General features: G+C 48.8%; 2 protein-coding genes across 2 annotated transcripts in view; one reads left to right on the top strand and one right to left on the bottom strand.

Moving 5' to 3' along the window:
- The window catches only part of LOC142473654 (histone H1.11R-like), a 205,696-nt gene that overhangs the window by 13,830 nt on the left and 169,955 nt on the right, over positions 1-21,911 (bottom strand). The gene's annotated exons all lie outside the window — the stretch shown is intronic.
- LOC142473625 (histone H2B 1.1-like) lies at positions 1,274-1,654 on the top strand. The gene has a single exon (XM_075580722.1). It carries the CDS (start codon positions 1,274-1,276, stop codon positions 1,652-1,654), a length of 381 nt encoding a protein of 126 aa, XP_075436837.1.

The raw sequence follows: 21,911 nt of genomic DNA, 5'->3' as shown, positions 1-21,911 counted from the left end.
AAACATTCTACTAAAGGAGCAATTTGGATTCCGGAAGGACCACTCAACCAACCATCAGCTGCTGCGAGTCGTTGACATAATAAGCCATGGGTTCAACATCCACAAATCAACTGGAGTTGTCTTCTTGGACGTGGCCAAAGCGTTTGACAGAGTTTGGCATGAAGGACTACTGCACAAAATGATCAACCTGAAATTCCCAAACTACCTGATTAAGCTGACTGCAAGCTACTTGCGGGAGCGCACATTCCACGTGGCTGTGCGAGAAGAGCTCTCAACAACACGCCCCATCCGCGCTGGCGTGCCACAGGGATCAGTCCTGGGACCTTTCCTTTTCAACCTCTTCATGAATGACATCCCCACAGACCTCCACAAGACTCAACTGGCACTCTACGCAGACGATGTGGCAGTCATCTCCCAGTCCTTCAGAGAGAAAGAAGTAGCTAAGAACATCCAGAAAGCACTAGACATGCTATCAACATGGTACAGCGACTGGCAAGTAGGACTGAACTCCAGCAAGACTACAGCTACACTGTTTACCAAAAAGAGGATCAAGGCACACCCGCCAATCACCCTCAACGGAGAGGCTGTCAAATGGGAGCCAAACAGCTCTTACCTAGGTGTAATCCTAGATAGCAAACTAAGCTGGAGAAACCACATTGAGAAGATTCAACAGAAGGCAACAACCAAGCTGGCAGCACTGTACCCTCTGCTGAAGACAAGGACCATGCCCATCAAGAGCAAAGTCAATGTGATCAAGGCGATCATTAGACCCACAATGACATACGCCTCCCCGGTGTGGAGTGGTTGCCACCAACATCAAAGATCATCTCTCCAAAAATTACAGAACAAGGCGCTGCGGATTGCGTCCAACGCTCCACTTCCTACAAGAATAGCAGACCTTCATAGGGAACTGGGTATCGAGATGTTAGATGAACATCTAAAGAAGCTCAACAAGAAATTCTACAAGGAACTGGACCAGAACTCAAACCCGCTGATCAAGAAGCTTGCTGCGATCTCTGCAAACCCATTTGACCGCTACCCACGACCCATCACAGCGCTGAACCTGTGAAACCAACTCAACTGTGGCAAGTAACACAGATCAAGAAGCTTCCTAAAGAGTGCGACAATACACTCAACAAGAGAACTTGGAGTAATGAGGCTCAAGCCTCGGTATCCAATATCACCACTGACAGATTTAATCTGTCAGTCAGAACAGAACGGTCAGTTAGGTGACATTGTTTCTCTGCTGTTTGGAGAGGAAGCATCGCCCGACATGCCTGAACCAGCCAAGTCTGCGCCAGCGGCCAAGAAGGGCTCTAAGAAAGCCGTGACCAAGACCCAGAAGAAGGATGGGAAGAAGCGTAGGAAGAGCAGGAAGGAAAGTTACGCGATCTACGTGTACAAAGTGCTGAAGCAGGTTCACCCTGACACCGGCATCTCCTCCAAGGCCATGGGCATCATGAACTCCTTTGTGAATGATATCTTCGAGCGCATCGCAGGGGAATCGTCCCGTCTGGCTCATTACAACAAGCGCTCGACCATCACTTCCCGGGAGATCCAGACCGCTGTGCGCCTGCTGCTGCCGGGAGAGCTGGCCAAGCACGCCGTGTCCGAGGGCACCAAGGCGGTCACCAAGTACACCAGCGCCAAGTAACCCCGACCTCATCACTGACCCACAAACACAAAGGCTCTTCTAAGAGCCACCCACTTTATCAATATAAGAGATATGCTCATATGTCATCTGTGCTCGGGATAAAAGGGAAGTGTTCTATTATACATTGCACTTTCTCAGTTATTTGCTTTTGTAGCTATTATATATTATAAAGTATCTTATGTGATGTATTTATTTTTAGCTCTTTATGGCTTCCTACCCAGCCACGTGTTTGCTGTACTTGTGGTGTTTTGTTAGTAAGAGGCGGGAGAACCGCAGACAAAGTGACAATCGCCGAGAATCCCCTTCAGATAATCTGCAGTTCACACACATCCCACAGGGTGGCGCTGCTGTGTTAGTAATGGAGTTCGTGCTCAGGAAGTGGGATTTCGGGTTAATAACCTGCGATTATTTCCCCTCATTTACTTTTTTTGAGCCTCACTAAAATACAGATTATATGTGCACGTGTCAGAATAAGTGTGCATGAAATGATGCCCTCACACCCGCATGGTATATAACGCATCTGATCGGGGAAAATCCTAGTGCAGTTTGGGATTAGTAACAGACCATGCAATCCGTGTTTGCCACATGCGTTAGATACGAGCACATTCATTTGCATATACAGAATTGACCTTTTATAGTTTGTCGCACATTTTTTATTCCATTTACATAAATGTAACAAGTGATATTTCTCATTGTCCTGTTGGGTTGGACATTAATTTAGAAATCGGTCAAATCTGCATTAAATAGGCTGGGATGTGTTACATTAAAGGCTTCTATTGTCACCTTGTTCAACCTGTTATCAGGGATTGCACCTTTTTAGTATAAAAACAAGGCTGAGCAACATGTGTTCCCTCAGATTTCAGTAGCAGTTGATGTGGTTTTGTGATAACTTGTCAGAACTCTAAATCGCAAATATTTATCACGTCCTGTTTTTTTTAATCCTAAAACTACACAAAAAAAAAAGCAACACAAATATACAGAGAAGGTAAAAAGGGCCAAAGGATTTAATATCTGCCATTCACACACACACCACACGGTGGCGGTATTGCTTTGGCACTAACGTGTATCCCGGAGACCTGGATTTCTCACATGATCTGAATCAGGTTTCACCCCCAGATAGTTCTGTGACACACTGCACGTTGTGTGGCTTCCCTTAATAGAATTGGTGTGACTTAAGTCCAAATCATTAGGACTCTGACATTGCTGCATCATTCTTGTTACATTTAGGTTTAATCTCTTGAATAGCCCATAATGTAATGAAAAACATTGCGTAAAATCCTGAATTTGCAAAATGATCACTGAGCAAAACACACAAATACATGTACAGGTGCTGAGACTGCCAGAGATGCCACAGTCCCCATAACATCTATAGAGGGAGAAAGGCAGCAAAACACAAATGTATAACTCGCATTAATAAGAAACACTTGGGCTGTTCCTTCACTATCCCAACATCACTTGTGAAACTTTTACATCTATTCAATTACTGTCTCTATTCTAAATCCAAGCTCCGTAATATTCATTCAAAGATCCCATATTATTCCAGTCACATTGTTTTGCACAGTTTGGTTGCCTCATTCCTCTGCCCTTAGTTATCATTACACTCAATGGGATCTGCCCAAAGTAATCATGGCCGCCGAGTGCATCGTCTATCATCTCTATGGTGACCGAGACTCTTGTTAATGGGCATGCGCAGTAAGGTCTCCATTGCAATACATTACTATGAATGTCCCTGACTCCCAGCTTCACTTCCCCGGAACTACATCTCCCGTGATCCCCCGCGCACCGGGCTTTAGTTCGGAGGCTGCACGGTGGTGGGTGAATGTGGTTCATGTAATAAGACGGAGGAGCAAGAGGAGAAGCAGCGGCGGCCATGTACCTAGTGCTGTGCGGAGGGGGTGGGAGGAGGTGGGGTAAGGGCTCTGTGATAGCTTTCTTATGTGACCTCATAGTTTAATGTCATCCATCATTGTCAGGAGGATAATGATTTCTCTGCTAATTAGTCTCCACAAATCCCCCACTGTAAGGTGATCCTGGTTAGGCAGCTTATCCCATCATCGTCACTACAGACACATAATGGTGAGATGGAGAAGTGAATGGACTCATTATACAAATCTGTTATCTGAGATGTAGGTTTTGCCTTTTTATTTAAATTTATTTTTATATTACATTTTATTTTGAATTCCTCAATGTTTCCTCTTATGGAGAAACATTGACATAACATTGTATTTGAAACTCTTAGAAAACTCTTATTTTTATAGGAGCTGTTTATCCTTAATCACAGCAACATTGGGGAGTAGCACAACCATAAACTAGGAACCTGTGGGTGTGCAAAATATCTCCCCCTCCCCACCCCAAAATAGTGGGGTTTAAAAACTCCCAATAACACGTTTCTATTTAATTTTCCATTGTCTAGGAAACGTAACCTTGAGAAACGAGATGCCAACGGTCTACTGTACATGCAAAGCCCAGGAGAGAAACAGACGCACTCCCAGGAAAAGATCCGGCCCTCATCTCACAGCTGGTCCTGTGGAGGTGAATATTATTTGCAGGTTGTGATATCAGTCACAGGAGACAAGGACACTTAACATCGGGAACACACACACACACACACACACACACACACACACACACACACACACACACACACACACAAACATTTTGAATGAGGTCGACAGACGGCGCTACCCACAGTTTGGGCACAAATACACCCAAACAGGGAATCCTTTCTCAACTAGGTGCCAGGCGCCGCTTCCAAGGCTAACCCGGGAGGCTTCCACGCTCCGTCCGCTGTGGGTAGCGCAGTAATCCAGGGATGATATTTGCACTATAGCAAGTTCAAATCGCCTGCTCGCCTCCACTTACACGCCTCACTTTGGTTTATCTCCGGCACAAACCTTGGATGGCATAGTAATGAGAAATTGGCAGCTCTTTACAGGGTATATTTCACAGAACATGTATATGCATTTAGCATAGGGACCTGCTATTGAGACTTATCTTGAAGTTGGTTACCAAGCTTGGCATTATTTGATCAAAGGATGTAACCACAAGTCTCCTTTGTCTTCTAGATTTAGTTTTCACTATTTATATTTATTTCCCCATTTATTGCTACCCAATGATTGAAGTGCAGGGAGTAACTTTCTGTCTTTACATAGGTTACCTGTCTTAATAGCAAAGCATGGAAGACGGGGTGCTGACTAATCACCGAGCAGAGGGTCGTCTGATCGGCCAATCCGGGACACAGGAGGTGACTGTGCCCCTAAGACACCCCACAGAGGTGGGTTTGAAGAGGTGTGGGAAATTCAAACTGACAAATAGAAATTGTACCTACGGGGCTTATACCCAGCAACGGTTCCCCAAGACAACCCAATATATCCCTCAGAGATAGGCGCCTCAGAATCTGGACTGAACAATAGCGCCACTCGGTGAGACATTGTTCCCCAAACCTGAGTCAGCGCTCCTCCCCACTCCTAACAATGGCTGGGGCACTTCCCCACCCACATTCCTGATAGCAGGACCCTATCTCTGTGTGTGCAGGCTTGCTGAGTGATTACCAGCCCTGCACACATGGGCAACAGCAAAACATACTCATTCTAATCAGGGAGGTACATAAACCCAATCACATTATTCTCTGGGATACTGGGTTAACCCCCTGAGGATCCCTTAAGATAGGTAGGGACAATGGGTTAACCTTTATTAATATGATCCCCATTGGCCCATCTTTTAATCATTGTCTTATAATCGGAAATTAGCAATTACACCAGACAGAATAAGGCACAGGGGAGAGGAATATACACTGGCGATAATTGTGCTATGCTAAAACAATGGTGTGGTAAATTATGGTACAATGCACAGTTGTGAAAAGTTTGAGCTATCATTACATATCCTTATAGGAAATGTAGGATTATGTTGCAAAGTTACCACACTTCTTCATGCCTCAGAAATCTAAAAAAAAACTATAGGAGGTGCATAGAAACTGCAATAATAAGCAGGATAGTGGTATAATTGGAAGTATGTCTCCCTGAATGCCCTTCAACAAACAAATATAAGTCTCACCTAATGCACAATTACAATGTTGTTTTGGTTCAGTCTCCATAATAGGCCATAGGGGACTTTCGGTGCCAAGTAATCCGCCCCACTTGTTGAAGTATCTTGAGCTGTTCTGAGTTCATAAAGTATTTGTCTGCATTATAACAGTTGTGATCAAGCTCTTGGAATGTCCATACCCCTTGGACGTATTGTCGTCTCTCTGACAGGGTAATGAAGCTTGTATGTAATACAAGACATTCATTGTAAATGGCATTTATAATTGAAGGTGTGCTGCTGAAGATTACACGGTCTACCGGCAATACTCAACCTCCATTGTGGAAGTCAACAAGCAGTACCAGTGCCACTACAAATAGGGGTCAGCAGCTCTCGCCAGCCAGGAAACAATTGGTTGCCAAATCGGCATTGCATGGTGTCTGTGAGTATGCCTCAATACAACTGTATCTGTGTATGATGTGCATCTGTAACGTAGTTGGCTGACCACTGGGATATGGAAATCTATGCCACACTTTACTTGCTGCATTGCACATAAACCTTATTTACCTCTGTCTGAGAGACGACACCTAGTTGTGGATATTGCAAGAGCTTGATGGGGACGTGTTTTCTGCATATGCATTGTCATGACCCGCATGCAGATCACACCATTTCTAGGGGGACGAGGTAATAGTACAGGCCTAGCCCAATAGAAATTAAAAGGGGAAAACATAGAACATAAACTCTTACTAGAGTTCATGATGTCGCTTAAGCTTGCTTATCCTGTGGTTTAGTTCTTGCAGACTGTGAGGCCTCTGGAAGAAAGAAAGGTTTGGGTGAGGACCTCCAGCAGCTGGAGCATGTTGCTTCAAAACAGTCAACAAACGGTTCCACCGGACGCAGAGTTTCTCTGAATCTCTGGAAGTCTTGCTGGGCTTATATAGGTTTGGTTCTCATACAAAACCATGGAGAGGGGGCGGCTAGGCCATTCAGCATTGTCTCTTTAATCAGCTGTCCAATCCGGAGAGTGTTTGAAGCTGAGATGGACCATGCACACACATGATTATGGCCAGTGTTCGACACATGCAACCCCTGATTGCCTGGAGGAGTGCATTTAACCCCCTGTAGAGTGCCGTTGCTGTGCTGTGGCTCATTTCAGGATGCCGGGACACGATCAAGCGGGTCACCTAGCAACGCGGGACGCCGTAAGGATAGCCCAGCCGAAGACATCCCTTGGAGGCACTGCAGTGACGCTACACCACACACCAACGCAGACGCATACAGGCACGCCCTCCCGCACTAAGGATCTCCTAGCAACTGCCGGGACCAGAGGCGGAGAGAGGCCTGGAGATTGTGGCTTTAGCTGAATGTGTCTGCGGAGCGGCGCTGTGTGGCTGGAGGAAGTGCTGCTCGTGTTGCTGCTGCTTCCATGTGTATCGCGGGCGAGGCGGACGGTGGGAGCCCCCCAGGCTGGATTTCCTCACTCTCATGGCAGGTAAGAGGGTGGGGGGGGGGGGAGAGGGAGATGCAGCATACCACTCCAGTGTGCCGGCTTCAGACATAAGAGCATCCCCCCCCCCCCCGTCACTGCTGTATTTCATCTCCTGTCGGCACCGCTGATAAGAGGGAGAGAGAGGAATTTGAGTGGGCGGACACTCGCTCTCGTGTAGGGGAGGGGTTTGGTGTCTGTGTGTGTGTAAGTGGGAGAGAGAGAGTGTGGTTGTGTGTGAGGAGGGAGATGCAGCATACCAGAGTGGAGTGTGTAAGTGGGAGTGTGTGTGTGTGTGTGTGTAAGTAAGTGGGGGAGTGTGTGTGTGTGTAAGTTGAAGTCTCGCCCTCTGTCTTGCCCTCGCGTGAATAATAAGGGGTGGGGGACAATGATTACATGAATACTAGGGGGTAGGGTATAATGGTTGCACAGTATATGGGTAACAGTTTCACACAGGGATGTGGAGGTTAGTGGATGTCTCTCAGCCTGTGGCAGGTGCTGACATAGTGTGCAGCCAGTTCTGCTGTGGTTTCATCTTCTCCCAGGAGGATCGCTATTTTTTGGTTCTCCTCTATATTATTAAAGTTCTGGATAAGTGCAGTGAGTTTCTCTAGGTGGGCACTCCTCATTTCAGAGTATTGTGTGCAACGCAACAGGAAGTGTGTTTCATCTTCTACCTCTCCTAATTCACATCTTTGGCACAGTCTCATCTCCCGCGGCTTCCAGTTCTGTCTGTGCCTGCCTGTTTCTATTTCTAGGCTGTGGGCACTTATTCTGTACTGGCCCAGGGTCTGTCTCTGCTTTGGGTCTTTTACCTTCAGTAGGTAGGGTGCCAGAGTGTATTCTCTCTGTAGGCTGTGGTAGGTTTCCAGCTTCTTTGAGCGCTGGATTTCATTGTCCCACCTAGTCACATACCGCTTCTTCATTTCGTTGGCGATTGAGTTGATTTATTTTTTCGGCAGGTTGTTGATCTGTGTGGGGTTTTGTCCTTGGAGTGAGAGGACAAGTTATTTGATGGCACAGGGTTTAGTGAGGAGGTCCTGGCTTCTCATTGCTCTGTAGCAGTAAGACTGTGGATGGCTGGTGTTTAGGTGGGCCCAGCATGTCAGTGCTCTCTTCTGTCCAGTGAGCAGTAGAGGAAAGCGGCCCAGCTCAGCCCGGCATGCATTGTTTGATGTACTCCTGTGTACTTGGAGAATGTGTTTTGCAGAATTCCAGATGCAGTATTTCTGTTGGGCTGGTATCCCATTTTGTGGAGTCTGGGAATGTTACAGGGCCGCACACCTCGCTGCCATACAGAAGGATGGGTGTGATGATGCTGTTGAATATTTTCATCCAGATTCGTATTGGTGGTTTGAGGTGGTACATCTGTTTCCCTATTGTGTAGAATGCTCTGCGGGCCTCCTCCTTCAGTGTATTTATGGCCAGGCTGAATTTCCCTGATGAGCTGATTGTTAGACCTAGGTATGTGTAACTCGCTGTCTGTTCCAGTGCATTGTCGTCCAGTGTGAATTGCGATATGGTTGGATGTTTTTTATATTTTTTCTGGAATACCATTATTCTGTTTTTTTCTAGGTTCACAGAGTGCCCAGGCCTGGCTGAATTTTTCTAGTATTGCCAGTTTCTGTTGGAGGCCTTGTTCTGTTGGAGACAGCAGGAGCAGGTCGTCTGTGTATAGAAGAGACTTAACCTCAGTTCCAGCCAAGTTGAGCCCAGGTGCTGAGGAAGATACTAGGGCTGCTGTGAGCTCATTGATGTAAATGTTAAAAAGTGTGGGACTCAGACTGCAGCCCTGTCTAACTCCACGGCCTTGATGGAAGAAGTCTGTCCTTTAGTTATTAACTTTCACGCAGCCTTTGTTTTCAGAGTACAGCTAAACCCCGTTATAACGCGGTCCTCGGGGTCCTCCCCGAGACCACCGCGTTACTAACGGGGTCGCGCTAATTTTTTAAAAAAATGGCCGCCGCATCAGTGCATACAGTATTTACCCCGCGGTCCCGGCTTCCCCCTGTCAACGCGTGATAGGAGATGGGAGGGGGGATTCCCCTCCGGCTTCAGCTTCCCCTGTCACCGCGTGACAGGAGATGGGAGGGGGGATTCCCCTCCGGTTCCGGCTTCCCCTGCCACCGCGTGACAGGAGATGTAAGGGGGGATTCCCCTCCGGTCCGGCTCCCCCCCGCCCTGCCGTAGCGCAGGGTCGTCCTGCCCTCCCCTCCCCATGCCCCCCCGCGCTGCACCGGGCCATCCCACCAGCCCCCGCAGCATCGGGGGCCCCCGCAGCAGCCATCATCCCCCTCCACCGCAGCACCACCCCCACCGGCACGCCCCCCCCCCCCACCCTGCAGCCACATGCCTCAAAAATCATCCCCAAGGTAAGGTAAGGCTGATTTATGTATATGTGTAGTGTGTGTGTGTGTGTGTGTGTCAGTGTGAGCAGTGTGTGTGCAATGTGCAGTGTGAGCAATGAGCAGTGTGTGCAGTGTGAGCAATGAGCAGTGTGTGTGCAGTGTGTGTCAGTGTGTGAGCAGTGTGTGCAGTGTGAGCAATGAGCAGTGTGTGTCAGTGTGAGCAGTGTGTGTGCAGTGTGAGCAATGAGCAGTGTGTCAGTGTGTGCAGTGTGAGCAATGAGCAGTGTGTGTGCAGTGTGCATTGTGTGTCAGTGTGAGCAATGATCAATGTGTCAGTGTGTGCAGTGTGAGCAATGAGCAGTGTGTGAGCAATGAGCAGTGTGTCAGTGTGTGCAGTGTGAGCAATGAGCAGTGTGTGTCAGTGTGAGTAGTGTATGTGTGCAGTGTGAGCAATGAGCAGTGTGTCAGTGTGTGCAGTGTGAGCAATGAGCAGTGTGTGTTCAGTGTGCAGTGTGAGCAGTGTGTGTGCAGTGTGAGCAATGAGCAGTGTGTGTGTGTAGTGTGTCAGTGTGTGCAGTGTGAGCAATGAGCAGTGTGTGTGCAGTGTGTGCGCAGTGTGTGTGCAGTGTGTGTGCAATGAGCAGTGTGTCAGTGTGTGCAGTGTGCAGTGTGAGCAGTGTGAGCAATGAGCAGTGTGTGTGTAGTGTGTCAGTGTGTGCAGTGTGAGCAATGAGCAGTGTGTGTGCAGTGTGCAGTGTGCAGTGTGTGTGCAGTGTGTGCAATGAGCAGTGTGTGTGTAGTGTGTCAGTGTGTGCAGTGTGAGCAATGAGCAGTGTGTGTGCAGTGTGCAGTGTGAGCAATGAGCAGTGTGTGTGCAGTGAGTGTGTGCAGTGTGCAAATTTTTTTTTTAAAACGGGAGCCATGGGAAAACCGCGTTATAACCGAATCGCGGTATAGCGAGGCGCGTTATAACGGGGTTTAGCTGTACATACTTTTGATTGTGTCGTATGTTCTCCCCCCTATTCCGCTCTCTAGTATTTTCAGCAATAGGCCTGGCTCCCAGATGGAGTCAAAGGCTTTTTTGAAGTCCACAAAGCAAGCAAAGATTTTGCCCTTGTTGGTGTTGTGGACGTGCTTATTAATCAGGCTGTGTAGGGTATAGATGTGATCCGTGGTGCGGTGGTTTGGCAGGAAGCCTGTCTGGCTCTTACTCAGTACACTGCTCTGTCAGGAAGGTGAGGATTCTGCTGTTCAAGATGCTGTTGAACAGTTTCCCCAGGGTGCTGCTGACACGGATTCCTCTGTAATTGGATGGGTCCAGCCTGTCTCCTTTCTTGTGCATAGGGGTTATCAGTCCTTCGTTCCATAGTTCAGGGAAGTAGCCAGTAGTGAGGACCAGGTTGAACATTTTCTGTATTGCTTCTTGTATAGATGGATTGCTATACTTCAGCATCTCTTGTAGAATGCCATCTGGTCCGCTGGCTTTCTTGGTTTTTATTAGTTTTATTTTTTTCTTTTATTTCCTGGATTGTTATTGCTATGTCCAGAGGGTTTTGGTTATCTTTTATAGTGTTCTCCAGTGATGTTTGTTTGGTGAAGATTTGTTTTTGTTCTTGTGTCAGGTTTTCTTCTGGGATTTCTTGGTAAAGGTCCTTGAAGTAGTTTTTCCAGATGTTGCCATTCTGAATGGCCAGGTGTCTGTTATTCTGCTTTGTATCCAGATGTTTCCAGGTGTAACCCTGCTTCCTATCGCTTGGCAAGCTGTTACTCTGTGCTGTGTTACCTGCTGACTCACAGGGCCTGAGCCTCTGCCACGGAGAGCCCGGGGTATATATATGTGTATATGTGTATATGTGTATATGTATATATGTATATATGCAGTGGTTGACAAATCACCAAAAAATCTACTCGCCACACAAAAAAATCTACTCGCCACCTAGTACCAAACGTGTGCTGCTTGGGCCAATATTTACTCGCCCGGGGGTTAAATCCACTCGCCCGGGGCGAGCAAATGTATAGGTTTGTCGAACACTGTATATATGTATATGTTCGGTGAAGCGCCTCCACCTGCGACAGATCCTGCCAAAGGGGGAGTTAGTCTTCGCAGGACCTCTATACAAGAATTTCTCTCACACGACCATGTTATAAAACCAATCTTCTTTACTGATAAATCAACCTTACGATACATTGCATGCCATGACATTCCAATCCGCTGGTACACAACATTTAACACGCCACGGAGGACGTCCACAATTATGCGCCTCGGCGGACGCCAACAATAACTTGCACCTCGGCGGACGCCAACAATAACTTTCCCCCAATCCCACCACCGGGTGTTCCCACCCCGTGTCCAAATACGTTAATCAGTTATCTCGCTTCCAGCGGCCGTGTGTATGTGTATGGGTGACTGCGCAGCCACTAGGTCTTAGGTGATTGAAAGGGTAGAGTTGGTGCACTTGATGAAATACCTGCCGAGCACGCCGGTGCTCGGAACAGCTACGGTTCTTCAAAAAGAGTCTCTGGGGATTCCACGCTGCGATATGGGGCGCTTCTCCCCGACAGGATAGTCCCGAACACAGCAGTAGTTTTAGGGGGGGTAAAACCCTTACTAAGGGTGTCCCTAGCTCCGCTTGTCTCTACGGTGACTCAGGGCTAACTGGGCCGGGGCACCTTGACTGCGCCTGGGGGGGGTACAACCTCCCAGCGCAGTGTCTCCGTCTCCTCGTCTCTCCACGATGCTCTAACTCCACGTGCGCGCAACCACTGCCTATATCTCTGGCAACTCCTCCGCCCATAGGCTAAACGCGCTCACCTGACCCTCCCCGTGGGGGCTGCTGGGTCAAGGGACCGCTCCTTTCCCGCCAATATGTATCCTCCTTTGCGGGCTTCTGCAACTACTCCTTGCAAGCGCAACCTCTCATTACTCGGGGTGAATCAAGGGTCACGGCTACACAGGTTTGCCAGAAAGTATTTTCATCTAATGCTTCTTCAATTCTTTCTAATTTTTTGGCAATGTGGTTGTGTTTTTTCTTCCTTAGGGAGCGCCTGTAGTGCTTCAGGTGTTGGTGGTACCTCATTCGTAGTTCTGTATTGTTTGGGTCTCTGTGTTTTTGGTTTGATATTGTTCGCAGGCTTTTTCTAAGGGTGTTGCATTCCTTATCGAACCATTTTTCTTTGATTTTGTCATTTGTTGTTGGTCTGTTAGGGATAGTTTTTTTTCAGGTTTGATATTTTTGCTATTAAATGGAATATTTTGCTGAGACTTCTTACTGCCAGGTTTATATCATGTTTGTTCTGCTCCCTGCCCCCCTCTGCCGCACCCTGCCCCCCTCTGCCGCACCCTGCCCCCCTCTGCCGCACCCTGCCCCCCTCTGCCGCACCCTGCCCCCCTCTGCCGCACCCTGCCCCCCTCTGCCGCACCCTGCCCCCTCTGCCTCCCTCTCTCTACCTCTACCTCTCTCCCTCTCTCTCTCTGCATCTCTCTCTCTCTCTCTGCATCTCTCTCTCTCTCTCTCTCTCTGCATCTCTCTCTCTCTGCATCTCTCTCTCTCTCTCTGCATCTCTCTCTCTCTCTCTGCATCTCTCTCTCTCTCTCTCTCTCTCTCTCTCTCTCTCTCTCTCTCTCTCTCTCTGCATCATTCTCTCTCTCTCTCTGCATCTCTCTCTCTCTCTGCATCTCTCTCTCTCCCGCCCCCTCTCTCTCTCCCGCCCCCTCTCTCTCTCCCGTCCCCTCTCTCTCTCCCGCCCCCTCTCTCTCTCCCGCCCCCTCTCTCTCTCTCTCTCTCTCTCTCTCTCTCCCGCCCCCTCTGTCTGTCTCTCTCTCCCGCCCCCTCTGTCTGTCTCTCTCCTGCCCCCTCTGTCTGTCTCTCTCTCTCTCTGCCCCCTCTGTCTCTCTGTCTCTCTCAGTCTCTCTGCCCCCTCTGTCTCTCTGTCTCTCTCACTCTCCTATACCTGGACATTGAAATACTGCGGATCTCTCTCTGTGTCTCTCTCTCTCTCTCTCTGTGTCTCCCCCTATGTCTCTCTCTCTCTGCCGCCCCCTCTGTCTCTCTCTCTGCCGCCCCCTCTCTCTTTCCCTCTCCCTTTCCCCCTTTCCACCTCTCTCCCTTTCCCTCTGTGTCTCTCTCTCTCTCTCTCTCGCCCCCTGTCTCTCTCTCCCGCCCCCTCTGTCTCTCCCGCCCCCTCTGTCTCTCTCTCCCGCCCCCTCTGTCTCTCTCTCCCGCCCCCTCTGTCTCTCTCTCACGCCCCCTCTGTCTCTCTCTCCCGCCCCCTCTGTCTCTCTCTCCCGCCCCCTCTGTCTCTCTCTCTCCCGCCCCCTCTGTCTCTCTCTCTCCCGCCCCCTCTGTCTCTCTCTCTCCCGCCCCCTCTGTCTCTCTCTCCCGCCCCCTCTGTCTCTCTCTTGACCTCTCTCTCGCCCCCTCTGTCTGTCTCTCTATCTGCCCCCTCTGTCTCTCTGCCCCCTCTTTCTCTCTGTCTCTCTCACTCTCCTATACTTCTTTCTTCCAGATCTGACTCAAGCTTCACACGGGAGACATCGGAATCCCTCCTAACCCAGAAGACAGGTAGGGAACACCTCCCCTCCAACATATAACATTGCGGGAATGAGGGTACCTGGACATTGAAAGACTTCGGATCAGGTAAGATTCCAGGTGAGATTGCTGCTTTAGATATTGTGAAGCGGGGACGTCCAGACACTGCTTAAAGGGTGAAGAAACTAGTCATTCACACCTGGCTTTTTTTTCTAAATCTGACATATACATACACACACAGATACAGATATACACACACATATACACACACTTAACAAGGACTAATTGTAGTATAATGTAATACAATAAATAAACTTATGTCAACAATGAATGTTGTTCTTACTAGGAATTTATTCAAAACATTTTTTAAAGCGGGCCTGGGGGTGGGACTAGTGGTGGGGCGAGACTAGGGCAGGGCTAGGTGGCGAGTAGATTTTTTTGGTCCGGCAAGTAGATTTTTGGGTGATTTGATGACCACTGATTATGGCTATTCACACTGCCCAGAGCGCAGGGCCAGGAGTGGTGGTTGCTGTGCAACATCTGCACTGTGATTGGTCACAAGGTAATCTATGTAAGGGGATAGGGACCTTCCAGACCTCTCTGGTGCAATATGTGGCAGAGAACTTTCAAATTCTCCACTTTAAAATCCTGCTCTCTGCTTCTCCGGCAACTTGGCACAGAAGCACTTATAATGTCCCACTCGGTTAGACTCCCAGTTCGGTTTCAGGTGTCTCCAGCACAGCCTCGGAGCACACCACTTAGTTCGCCTCCACGCTAGGATCAGACAGACCTGGCACTCTGATCAGGTTCCACTAACATAGACACACCCCGGCCATATGAAATTTGTTATAGGGTAAATTACAACGGTAACGGGAGACCAGAACTTTCAATGCAGGACACAATAGTTGAATAAACAAAAATGTATATCTTGCAAACATACAAAACACACCATGTACACTCACCAACTGGGCCTGGAGGAGAATATAGACTGAACTATGTGCAGGGGCCTGCTTTAGCTCCTCCTCCTGCTTCTCTGTGCTATTTGTCCAATAGCACTTTCAAAAAACCAGCCAGTCGCGTCTCAGATCAACTCCAAAACTTGTCTGGTACTCTGATTGGCTGCTCCCCTTACATAGCCCTCGGTTGCCTATTGTTTCCATGGAGCAGGGGCCACCGGCCAATCAAAGGGCATATTGTGACGGTGCAGCCAATCAGAGAACAAAAGCTCGCCAGGCTGCACCAATCATATAAGGGACCGGCTTAAGGACTTTAGGGCGCCCATCGTGGAGTGAGCGTCTGGCGAGCGAGAAATTCAAACTGACCATTGGAAATCGTGCTATGGGGCTCAGACCCGGCAATGGCTCCCTGGCCAGCCCCATACATCCCGCTGGGTAGGTGCCTTAGCGTCTCGGGTAAACAAAGGGTCTGCACTGCCGAGAACCAGTTCTCCGTACCTGAATCACAACCCGTCCCCACTCACCATAGTCAAGGTACTAAGCCGCTCCCGATCTCTGACACAAACCGGCATTTCTCTGCATGCATCTTAGCTAAGTGAATTACTGTGTCTGCATGCAGAGAAATGCTAACACAAAAGGACAGTGCTGGTTGCCTTACTAACTGTATGGGAACAATCCCTGTTCCCCAAGACACAGTTTTCCCCCTTCCAAATATCACACAGTGATATAGCTCTCATTTGGAATAGGTTACACACAATACTTTACATTCCAGGCAAAAGGAGCCTTACAGAGGTGACCATTACACACGGCTTTGTGGCAGCCAGACGGGCTTCACCTTTATTATGTGAGGGGTGCTGCACTGGAACCAATCAACAAACTGGTCAATGGTAGCAGCGGCTACAGGCGGGAGCTCGGCAATGGATTCCCCGGATAGCAGAATATCCCCCGCTGGGCTTGGTGCCGTTATATCTGGAGGAACATTCAAATACTCCGATTTTCAGGCAGATGCTTCCCCCTCTCCGCCCCCCCCCCCCCGAGTTGTGTGCAGGGCTAGTAACTCCTCTATGGACGTGGCCTTAGCCAGCATGCGCACACAGAAATCTGGGTTTGTTATCCAAATGGGTGTGGGTGAAGTGTTTAAGACATTGTTAGTCAGGAGGGGTGTGTACTCTGGTTTAGGGAACGATGGCTCGAGGAGCGGAGCCTTTGTTCATCCCAGACTCTTAGTAGTCTTTCTCTGTGGTAGGTATCAGGCCGGCCCTGGGAGCCGTTGCTGGGTATTGGCCCTGTCGGCATGATTCCTGGTGGTCATTTTGAATTTCCCATTGCGCTTAAGCCTGCACCTTTGGCTGTGCTTGAAACACTTTGTCACGGGAGACCATGACAATTACACCGGGGGATCTGTACACTAGACAGAACTGCAGAGTTGAACAAAAGGGAATGCATTAGAACATTTCACAAACCTCTAGTACAGGTCTGCACAACTCCAGTCCTCGAGGGCCGCAAACAGGCCAGGGTTTCAGGATATCACAGTATGACTGAGACACTAATTGAGCCAGTTGTGCTGAAGTAGGGATATCCTGAAAATCTGGCCTGTTTGTGGCCCTCGACGACTGGAGTTGTGCAGACTTGCTCTAGTACATAAAACATATACACAAACTCGCCCAACGCGGGGAACAACAAACAACCTAAAGTCCTACGTGTGGGGACATCTGTCTTGAATATTTACCCTCATCCACATTCCCAAATTTGTGCCACTGTCCTTGGTAGTATGGGCAGCACTGGTTTGTTCTCCATGAGCCAGCATTTTCAAAGTTTCTTCCATTGCTTCCCTCCGGATCACCCATTAACGACTTTGAATATGTAATGTGTCCACTTTGGCTTTCTGATAACTCTGGGGCCAAAGCCGTGTTCCCACTTGTATATCCCTCGGTCACCATTCACCACTATGGAGGAAGAAGAGGGCCGGCTAATCCCAGGGCGGATAGTCTTCAGGGTCCAATCAGTGAGTGAAGGCTCGCCTGCATCGGACCAATCCTTAGTGACGGCGGGTTACAAGACTTCCAGTACAGCCCACAGGGGCATGCTTAAGTTTAGCGGGGTATTTGAATGGACCAATGGGAATCACAACAACAGGGCACATTCCCGGCAACGGTTCACTATGTCCTCTCAAAAGCCCCTGAAGGTTTAGGCAACTCAGTGTCTGGACCAAACACTTATACCCCTGCGGGGAGCCACTTTTCCCACACCTGAGTCCAGAGCCCTGCCACGCTTGATAATATTTCAGGCCACTCGCTTTATCTTGCCCAAGATCTCTTGTGTTTAGATTGGATACTGATATACCAATTATCCGCACATTTAACATATTTAACATCGGTTAACTCCTGGTTCCAAAAGTGCTGAATCCAGGCTACAACATATAACATCATTACAATGTAGCCACAGTATACAGATATGTGACTACGGGCGGGCCCCGCTAATACGGCAAGTTCTGCTCTACGGACCCTAACCGGATATTTTCTGTGCATATGCAGACCTGCACATCCACCTTCTGCGCATGCGTGACCTCAGCAGCCCCCATTCTGTGCATGCGCAGACATGGCGGCCCCCTTCTCTGTACCACAGTATCAGCGGAACACTGGAAAGTGGGGCCCTACTGTATTCATACATGAATAAATATAGCATATTATTGACAGGTAGGGATAATGGCGTGTTTGACCTTTATTAAAGAGCAGCCACATTTACCCCTACTGTCATAGTCTCTTTGTCAGGCTAACATATTTCTTATTACAAGAGCATTTGATAATATAAACCACATATGTGGTGTTGCAGTTCAAATGGCATTATGTCTTCATGTTCTCAATTTGCTGTTCTTCTGTCTCTGTAACATCTTAAATTAAAGTGAATGTCTATGTTAGGGTTCTGGTCCTGGCTTTGGCTGCAATTCACCCTTACAAGCATTCAGAGCTTCCAGACAAAGGCCTCCCTATACTTGGCAATTGGAATCACCTGGGTCTGGACTCACACTGCAGTCTGCTTCTTGCTGCCTGCTATGCAGCTCTGTCCCTATTGGCTGCCTATGCTATTTAGGGTCAGCCCTTCCCCCAGGAAGTGGCTGAGCATAATCATTTCTTGGTGTTACTGTGCTGACCACAAGCTCCTTTGCTTGTCTCTTCTTTGCCTTCCTGTGCTTAAGCTTCCTGTATCCTGGAGCCTCCTTTGTCCAGAGTCCATTCCTGTGCCGAATCCCCTGTGCTGAAGCTTCCTTGTTCTCTTAAGTCTTTGCCTTGTTTACGCTGCAGCATCTATGCTGGAGCACCCTTGCCAAAGCCCTTCCTGTTGGTCTGAGGACCTCCTGTGCTGGACCCCCTGCACTGCAGGATTCCTGTCCCGGAGACCTCCCTTTGCACTGCAGTGCCTATGCTGAAACCCTACGCTGACGCTCTTCCTGATGCTGACCCCGGTCTGTGACCTCAAACTATGCTCCTATTGTCACGCTTGTGCTCGCCACAAACCAAGACCGGACAGCGGTGCTGAGGTGGGGATGTGAATACACCGACCTTAGGCCACAAAGCCTGTTCTGGATTGCACAGTTCGTAGTCGTTCATAGCAGGTTCAGGGCTGGAGAGGCCAGGGTAATCCTTTGACACGCATGGGTCTTGGTTGGAGACAGTAGAAAAATTGTTATCCAAGCAGGGGTTCGGCAACAGGAAATCAGGTGCGCTCCACTTTAGCGTAGGAGCAGCAGCAGTGCGGGAGTGGCCTCTGTGCGAGGAGTGGGAATGGCCCATGGTACCGGTCGCAGCAAAGGGAGAAGGAGGCCGGAACAGGCACACCTCCGGGCAGCGTTGGCGAACCAACGCTTCAGCACGGAAGTCCAAAACAGGCCTCTATGAGGCGAGAGCAGCAGACCTTGGACTCAGTAGGCAGACCTCTGCTATGGGAAAAGGCAGCAGGTCACAGGAACAGGGATCAGGAACAAGAATACAGGAACAGGGCGGCCAAACAGGTAGCTTGTGGCAAACACAGTAACATCCTAAGTGAAAGGACTATGATCGGCACTGAGGCAGTGTGAGAGCACAGTATAAGAAGGCCAGCGGGCTAATCCCAGGAGAGAGGTGTGAGGGCATTCCTCCACTGAGAGCACCGAGGCAGGACGGCAGTAATTGTGAGGGGAGGTTATCTGGAAACAGCACAGTTCTGTAAAGAAAGGGTTTCCACCAAACCCAGAAACGGATTCCTTACAGTACCCCCTCCCCTTTCAGTTGAGGACTCTGGGCGAACAGGACCACTCATAGATCTGGGAGACATATCATTGTTCCTGAACTGTCTTGGCGAGGAGTAGATCCATAATCCCACAAATCATTGGCAAGCACCATCTTTAGATCAGAGAGCAGTAGCACTGCAATTCTTGGTATATGGAAAGCAACACAAAATGTCTTGGAAATCCAGAGCTGTGGAAAAGTAGGTGATTCCCGAACAGGGAAGTCCAAAGGACACCAGCCAGGTGCCCGGTCCCTAGTAATAGTCCGAGAATATAGGACAAAAACACTGATTGTTGGTCGGATATAGCAGAGAGGCCTTCTGGACAGGCAATGTTTTTGCTGGAATCGGTACGTAGAAGCTTGAGAAAATCTTTTGCTCCCCAGGAATTCCGGACCGTGGTTAGCAAGGGTATAGGGCTGGAGGGTTCACTGCAAGATATTGACGCAACCCCTTTGGTACAGTCCTGGCCCGTTCCCCCAAAGAAGTCAAAAGTGGAGGTTATTGTGTTTAAGTAGTTTCCTGCCGTGGCACTGGCAAACGATAGGTCAGCATTCCTGGGCATCTGAGGTCTAGGAAGCATCCGGTCCGAAAGCTTGACATCCTGGAAGGGAGCAGTAGGCACCAAAGAACAAGCAGAGAAAAGCATGCCCGTATTCACCGTGGGAGGGCAAGAAACAGGAACGGACACCACAGGGGTGAAACAGTCCAATAGGTTTGTTTCAATCTTTGGCGAGGGCAACATGAAATCCAGAGGAAACACCTCAGCCGCCACACGGGGCCCTGCGGGCATAGGATCTGCTAGCAAAGTGAGAAAGCTTGGATCCATACAGACTTTATCCGGTACAGCAGGAAGCAAGGTGAGCAGTAAACCTGATTTAGAAACAGAAGTCTTGTATTTAGAACTGGGTATTTCAAGCACAGAGGAAGGATCGGGAGAACATGAACTTGACTGAGGAGTGGAAGTCCCAGAGTCAGAGGCTTCACGCGATACTGTAGGAGAGACAGTATCAGATATCTCTGTTTCGAACACAGGGTCCTTGAAAGCAGTAGATACATTAGGTACTAGCGAAACCTCACTGGAAGGTAAGCCTGAGTTTGCAGCTGAAGTAGAGCGATCTGTAGTAGGTACCCCAAATATTGTGGAAAATTCAGAAAAGTGTAACTCGGTTTTGAACCCTGGGTCCTTTGAATCTGTAGGATAAACAGGCACTACAGAAGATTCCAAGAGAGATAACCCTTAATTGGTTGTAGCAGCCATGTAGTCTGTAGCGGATACCTCAAATGCTGTGGGAAAAACAGCGAGAGAGTATTATCTGAGGAGTCGGAATGCCAGACTCTAAGGCTAAGCGTGGAGTTATAGGGAAGTTAGGAAGAAAAAAGCGTTCTCAGCAGTGAGGAGCTTAAAGTCATTCTTGGTTATCACAGAAGCTGCAGGAAAATCAGTGGAGAAACAGTTTGTTCCTGAACCGAAGGATTGAACAGCAACAGTGGTTATACAGGCATACCCCGCATTGACGTACGCAATGGGACCGGAGCATGTATGTAAAACGAAAATGTACTTAAAGTGAAGCACTACCTTTTCCCTCTTATCGATGCATGTACTGTAATGCAATCGTTATAAATATACATGCATAACTGATGTAAATAACGCATTTGTAACAGGCTCTATAGTCTCCCTGCTTGTGCACAGCTTCGGTACAGGTAGGGAGCTGGTATTGCTGTTCAGGATGTGATGACTGGCGCATGCGTGTGCTGCCGTTTGCCTATTGGGCGATATGTACTTTCTCGCGAGTGTACTTAAAGTGAGTGTACTTAAAGCGGGGTATGCCTGTACTAAGTACAGCACCGGAGTCCGAGGAAGGTATACTGGACACTGCCGAGAGTACTTGAGGAGTCAGACTGGGTGTTTCCATGGGGTCCAAGGACATTGTGCTTGTCTCTGAAATGGGTGGTTGGGAAATAGCAGAAACCGGACCGAACACTTCAATTAAATCGGAGGAGATGGTGCTTGTCTCAGATGAGGGTGATTGGGAAGTGACCGGAACTGCTCTAGACTCTTCAATGGAATCAGAGGACATTGTGCTTGTCTCTGAAGTGGGAGTCAGGGGGTCCGTAATCGATAAGTCAGAACCTGGAGGAGTCTGCGTGGCACAGGTTAACACACAAAATGCTGGAGAATCCTTAGAAGCAATAAGGGGAGACTCAGAGGGTACTAAAGGATAAGAGGCAGAAAAGCTGATCTCTGAAGGGATAGCCTGAGGGGCAGTAACAGGGGAGCTAATCACTGTAAAAGGTTCCAAGGAGACAGACTTAGTCAAGGACAGGAATAGCAACAGTCTGAGACATAGGAGGAATAGCATTGGTGACAGGCGTATCACATACTACTCAAGGGGCAGAGACAGGGTGACCTGCTTTTACATCAGGAATTTTAGCAGTCGCACAGGTTAACACCGGAAGTGCTGGAGAATTCTTAAATGCAGTGAGAGGGAATTGAGGGTTTAAATGAGTGAAAGGGAAATCGGACTTGGAAACCTGATCCTCCACTGCTGGCAGGGAAGGCTCCGATCCCACTAAGGGAACAGACACAGGTACGCTGACCTTTGAAGTGGTAGCTAGAGAAACAGCAAAAGGGGGACCAACCGCCGTGGGTGG

The sequence above is a fragment of the Ascaphus truei genome (assembly GCF_040206685.1).
Source record: "Ascaphus truei isolate aAscTru1 chromosome 12 unlocalized genomic scaffold, aAscTru1.hap1 SUPER_12_unloc_3, whole genome shotgun sequence".
NCBI lineage: Eukaryota > Metazoa > Chordata > Amphibia > Anura > Ascaphidae > Ascaphus > Ascaphus truei.
Note: the sequence above shows the minus strand (reverse complement) of the source record. Positions and strands in the feature narration are given on the sequence as shown.

Bases quoted from the DNA above. Each gene is read 5' to 3' on its own strand.
- LOC142473625 (XM_075580722.1), top strand. From the start codon at position 1,274: ATGCCTGAACCAGCCAAGTCTGCGCCAGCGGCCAAGAAGGGCTCTAAG.